Here is a 5,339-nt window from a genome sequence, read left to right on the forward strand (position 1 = left end):
TCATGAAAATGGTGGCCGAATGGACAAAGGAGAAGAAACAATGAGCAACATTATCACAATAGAAAATAGTTAATGACAGACAATAATAAATATCAATTAACAATAAACAGAACCTTTCGTAATATGCTCATTCAGGTAAAAAAAACGGACAAAGAAACACTAAAAACTAAGTATAAAGAGGTTGCTGAAAGTTAACCGGGGGGAAAAAGAATCTTCAGATTTTTTTAAATACAGACACACTATAACTTTCTAAAGCAATCTGAATAAGAGACTGGTAGGCATTACATAATGTTATAATTTGATAATCTGTTGTTTTTTTACCATAATTTGTTCTGGGTCTTGCAGTATGTTATAACGTCAAGTCCAAGGCATGCCAGGGAAATGGGATCGCTTTATTCCAAGCAGGCGTACATATATACTGATAGGTGACGTCACACGGTTCACGCTCAGCGATGGTCGCGCCAGATACACATGTGGGCGTGTCGGCCGACTTGCTGCGTTATCACACTCTTTCCCGCTTAATTTAGTTTCAAGCCATCACTCAAAAGTTCTGGGGTCGATACCAGTCTGGTTGTCTTCGCACGCGAGCACTTCTACGCAGCGCTGGCTCCTCCCCTGGTGGTGCAGATAGTGTTGGCGCGTTGGCCAAGGGAGCCTCGGACTGCTCCTGCGGAGCAGGCTCCACCGTGGCCGGCTGGGTTGATCCGTCCGGCGCGTCAGCTGCGCCACTGGCGGGCTCCGATGGCGACAGTGACAAGTCCGTGTCAGGCAGGGATGAGGACACTTCCACCGGTCGGGATGTCTTAGCACCCACATTCTTGGGCGGAGGAGTAGAGCTGGGGTCGGCGTGCAGAGGACGCAGGTGATCGGCATGCGTGAAGCGCAATCCATCGCGCACTTGCACCACGTATGTCACAGCACTGACAACCTGGGACACCACACCTTCTTTCCAGGCAACACTTTCACCGCGCACAGTTTTCACAAACACACGGTCGCCCACAACAAACGCGCGCTCTTGCCCACGAACCAAATCGCGTTGTGCCTTTAACTGCTCCTGTTTGTGTTGCATGGTCTTTGCAAAATTAGGCTTGAGTAAAGAAAGTTTGACGCGTGGCTGACGCTTCAAAAAAAGTTCAGCGGGTGATTTGCCCGTCACACTACTTGGTGTGTTACGATAAGCCATGAGGAAGCTATCAATTCTTTCTTGAATCGTCAGCTTCGTATGTGATGCCTCGCTTTCAAGTACCTGCTTCAGCAAAGCCTTCTTCACGGTTTGTACAGTTCTTTCTGCAGCCCCATTGGATGCGGCATGATAAGGCGGGGTACGCACGTGTTTTACACCGTTGGTGCTCAGGAAGTCAGTGAACTCCGCTGACGTAAACTGTGGCCCGTTGTCGCTCACCAATACATCAGGCAAGCCGTAAGCGGCAAAAACACCCCTAATCTTCTCAATGGTTTTTAATGCAGACGTTGAGGGCATTGGCCATACTTCAATCCATTTTGAGAACGAGTCTACCAGTACGAGGAACACGTTTCTTTCTTTCTGTGTAAAATCCACATGCACGCGTGACCAGCTGTGCGCGGGGTATGGCCAAGGGTGGAGAGGGACCGGCCGGGACGCAGGTTGAACTGCTTGGCAGATTTTGCATCGCTGCACGTACTGTTCAATCGCTAAATCGATCCCGGGCCACCAGACAAAACTTCGCGCGAGCATTTTCATGCGGCTGGTCCCCGGGTGCTCCTCATGTAGCATGGTTAGCACACGTTCCCTCAGTTGCTCCGGAACTACAACTCTTACACCCCAGGTTACGCACCCCTGCTCCAGCGATAGTTCGTCACGGCGAACATAGTAAGCTTTTAAATCGTCTGCACAATCTCTAGGCCACCCGTTCAACGTGAAGTGTGCCACCCGGCTCAGCGTTAAGCTTCTCTCTGAGGCTTTTGCTATCTCGACAGCTGTCAGCGGAAGGCATTGAAACACTGACAGACATTCGGATGCCTCGTATTTCGCGGGTACCGGCTGGGGCAATCTTGACAAGGCGTCGGCCACTTCTGCATTTTTTCCCTTCCTAAACTTCAGTCGGTATCTGTAAGCTGCAAGCATTATAGCCCAGCGCTGCATACGTGCGGCCGCCATAGTTGGAACACGTTTGTCGTGCCCGAGGATACCAAGTAATGGCTGGTGATCTGTGTATATGGTGAATTCTCGGCCGTACAGGTACCTATGAAATTTCTTGAGTCCAAAATTTAAGGCCAAAGCCTCGCGCTCACACTGTGCATACTTTTTTTCTGCTTCTGTAAGCGTACGCGACGCAAATGCGATTGGTTTCTCATCGCCCTCAGCCGTCTCGTGAAAGATAACTGCTCCTAAGCCATATGACGATGCATCGCAAAGCATTGCGAGCGGTTTCCTGACGTCATAGAATGCCAGCACCCTGCTGCTGGTCAGTAGGACTTTCGTATCATTAAATGCATCGCTACACTGCTTCGTCCAAGACCATTTGTGATCTTTCTTTAACAGCCGATAAAGCGGCTCCGCTACAGTCGAGGCGTTCTTAAGAAATTTGGAATAAAAATTCCACATGCCCAAATATGCTTTAAGCTCTGTCACGGTGGTCGGCTCCGGTGCTTCCAAGATTGCCCTTTTCTTGGCGTCCGTAGGGTAAATACCTTCTTCAGTTACCATGTGACCCAAGTACGTGACCGATTTCTGAAAGAAGCGGCATTTGTTCACATTGAGAGTGATGTTATATTCGCTCAAGCGCTGCAAGACACGCTCCAGTGTCTTCTGGCAGTCTGCCGTGTCATGTCCAGTCACGATCACGTCATCGATGTAACATCCCACGTGCGGGATGCCATGAAGCACCTCGTCCATCATTGACTGGAATATTGCCGGCGCACTGGCCACACCGTAAGGTAGGCGTTGGAATTCAAACAACCCGAGACTAGTGTTTACAGTCAAAAAAGGTCGGGACTCGGGAGTAAGTGGCAATTGCTGGTATGCCGACGAAAGGTCTAGCACACAAAACACCTTCCCTCCTGCTAAAGCAGTGTACAAATCCTCCGGTCTGGGTAGCGGGTAATGATCTGTTTTCAGTGAGGGATTTACGGTTGTCTTGTAATCCCCACATAACCTGATACTGCCGTCTTCTTTTAAAACCGTGACTAGTGGCGTTGCCCAGTCGCTGCGCATCACTGGCTGCAGCATGCCTGTTTCGATTTGCTCCAACAGTTTCTGCTCGACCTTTTCTTGCAGTGCAAACGGTACAGGCCTGGCGCGGCAAAAAACAGGAACAGTGCCCGGTTGCATAACAACCTTTGCTTGGAATTTCTGTATTGTTCCTAATCTGCCTGAGAATACGGACGGGTACTTCTGCTTTAGAACCGCCACTCTGTCCTCGAGTGTCACCTGCCCAATTTCCAACCAGTCAAGTTTCAGACGTTCTAGCCAATTCCGTCCAAGCAGTGCTGGTAACCGCCTTCCGTTGTCCCTTACAACAATGACAGGTAGGGTCATGCTCTGCTCTTTGTATCGAACAGCCACGTCACACTGTCCTTTAAGTTGTAACTGCTCCCCAGTATACGTGCGAAGAGACATTTTGCACGGCTCACATTTTACGTGCGAAAAGTGAGACTGGTACACTTGTTCTGGAACAATTGTGACGGCTGCTCCCGTATCAATTTGCATATTCAGCGTGCGCCCCTCAATGTTAACGCCCACTTCATAACACGATTGGTTTGAGTTAACCAATTGATACAGTTCATTCTCAGAGTCTTCCTCGGAACATTCGAGGGCATGCGTCCGTTTCGATTTCGCCCTAGCAGCCGGACACATATTTCTCAAGTGACCCACTTTGGAACACTCGCGACAAACAGAGTTTTTGTACCAACAAACTTCCGACGAGTGTCCCCTCCCGCATTTTTCACATTTCTCGCTCTTGCTGCCTTGACCCTTCTGGGGTTTGGCTTGCCTCCAGTCTTGACGCGGTCGGCCTTTCATGACGTGCACCGATGCCGTTTGCTCTCTTGAGCGCATTTGCGCACTGTCTCGCACTGCTAGTTCCCTGTCCAGGGCGATTTTGCATGCGCTCTTAAACGTCAAGTCTCGTTCCGCGAACAGAGTACGCTGAGTCTCTTCATCCCGTATGCCGGCAACCAGCCTGTCTCGAAGGGCATCTTCCAAGAATTCTCCGTAATCGCACTTCCTGGCCAAGTGTTTAAGTTCTACCATGAACCCTTCGACGCTTTCCCCCTCTTGTTGCATGCGTCTGTTAAACTTGCATCGCTCTGCTATGACGGAGCTTCTGGGGCTGTAGTGCTCTTTCAGGAGACCTTTAACTTCTTCATACGACTTTTCTCCCGGTGATTTCGGCACCGTGATACTTCTTAGTACTTCATAAGCCTCCGGGCCTATCACTGTCAAGAAGACGGAGAGGCGCTTCTCATTGGCTATGCCATTTGCCGTTAAAAAGTGCTCAAACCGTTCCAAGTACGACTCGAAGTTCTGCGTTTTAGGGTCGAAGTCCGATATCTTCCCCACTGATGGCATCTTGAAAGATGTACAGAAGTTCGCTACTCATCTGTTTCCTCCGAAGAGCTGTCCCGCTCGGACTGCTGTTGGCTGTGGGACCGGTGGCCGCTTGAGCGATGCTGTCCTGCGAGGAGCACAAACGTAGCTGACGGCGTCCGTGAGCGTCTGTAGGCGGTACTCGTACCCCAAGAGCACGTACTTTCCCCGCGAACGCTCGCTGGACGAGGGTCCTGCTCGCCTGCTGCTCGATCGGCCGTTGCCTACGTAGGCGCGTAGACCGCCTCGTCGCCAATTGTTATAACGTCAAGTCCAAGGCATGCCAGGGAAATGGGATCGCTTTATTCCAAGCAGGCGTACATATATACTGATAGGTGACGTCACACGGTTCACGCTCAGCGATGGTCGCGCCAGATACACATGTGGGCGTGTCGGCCGACTTGCTGCGTTATCACACAGTAGACAGGGCAACGGAACGTAGACCATACGCCACGTTTCTTGAATTGTAAGTATTGCAAAATAAACTGAAGTCATGCTTGACGTTATAAAAAATGTGAAGAGCCAAACTCAAATTGTATGAATGAAAAAAATTCCAAACGTGCACGTTTTGAAAAGATTTGCTTCAACAGATGGACTAGAACTTAATAAACGTAGAGCTCTTTTCTGGAGTGCAAGCAATTTGTATAAATCAGTTTTGTTGCATGTACCCCACACTAGGTTGCAATACACCAGGTGAGAATGAACAAGGGCAAAATATAATTTTTTTTAACTTGTAGTGCGAGGAGATGTCTAACACGATAAATAACAAAAA

General features: G+C 49.5%; 1 protein-coding gene across 1 annotated transcript; it reads right to left on the reverse strand.

The window, feature by feature from the left end:
* Nucleotides 1-541: 541 nt before the first annotated feature.
* Nucleotides 542-4,684, reverse strand: LOC149326659 (uncharacterized). Its single transcript, XM_089564645.1, has 3 exons — nt 3,896-4,684; nt 2,735-2,881; nt 542-928 (listed from the first exon to the last, which is right to left on the reverse strand). Exons 1-3 carry the CDS (start codon nt 4,547-4,549, stop codon nt 542-544), a joined length of 1,188 nt encoding a protein of 395 aa, XP_089420771.1. The 5' UTR covers nt 4,550-4,684.
* Between the last annotated feature and the right edge of the window lie 655 nt (nt 4,685-5,339).

This window comes from Amblyomma mixtum, chromosome 10 (genome assembly GCF_055824585.1).
Source record: "Amblyomma mixtum isolate Tamu chromosome 10, ASM5582458v1, whole genome shotgun sequence".
Classification (NCBI taxonomy): domain Eukaryota; kingdom Metazoa; phylum Arthropoda; class Arachnida; order Ixodida; family Ixodidae; genus Amblyomma; species Amblyomma mixtum.

What these genes read in the sequence shown, in the direction of transcription:
- LOC149326659 (XM_089564645.1), bottom strand. Translation starts at nt 4,549, where the DNA reads ATGCCATCAGTGGGGAAGATATCGGACTTCGACCCTAAAACGCAGAAC. An exon ending in GGAGGGGACACTCGTCGGAA is followed by an intron (nt 2,882 to 3,895) that starts GTTTGTTGGTAC and finishes GCAATATTCCAG; the next exon opens with TCAATGATGGACGAGGTGCT. An exon ending in AATATAACATCACTCTCAAT is followed by an intron (nt 929 to 2,734) that starts GTGAACAAATGC and finishes GTGGTGTCCCAG; the next exon opens with GTTGTCAGTGCTGTGACATA.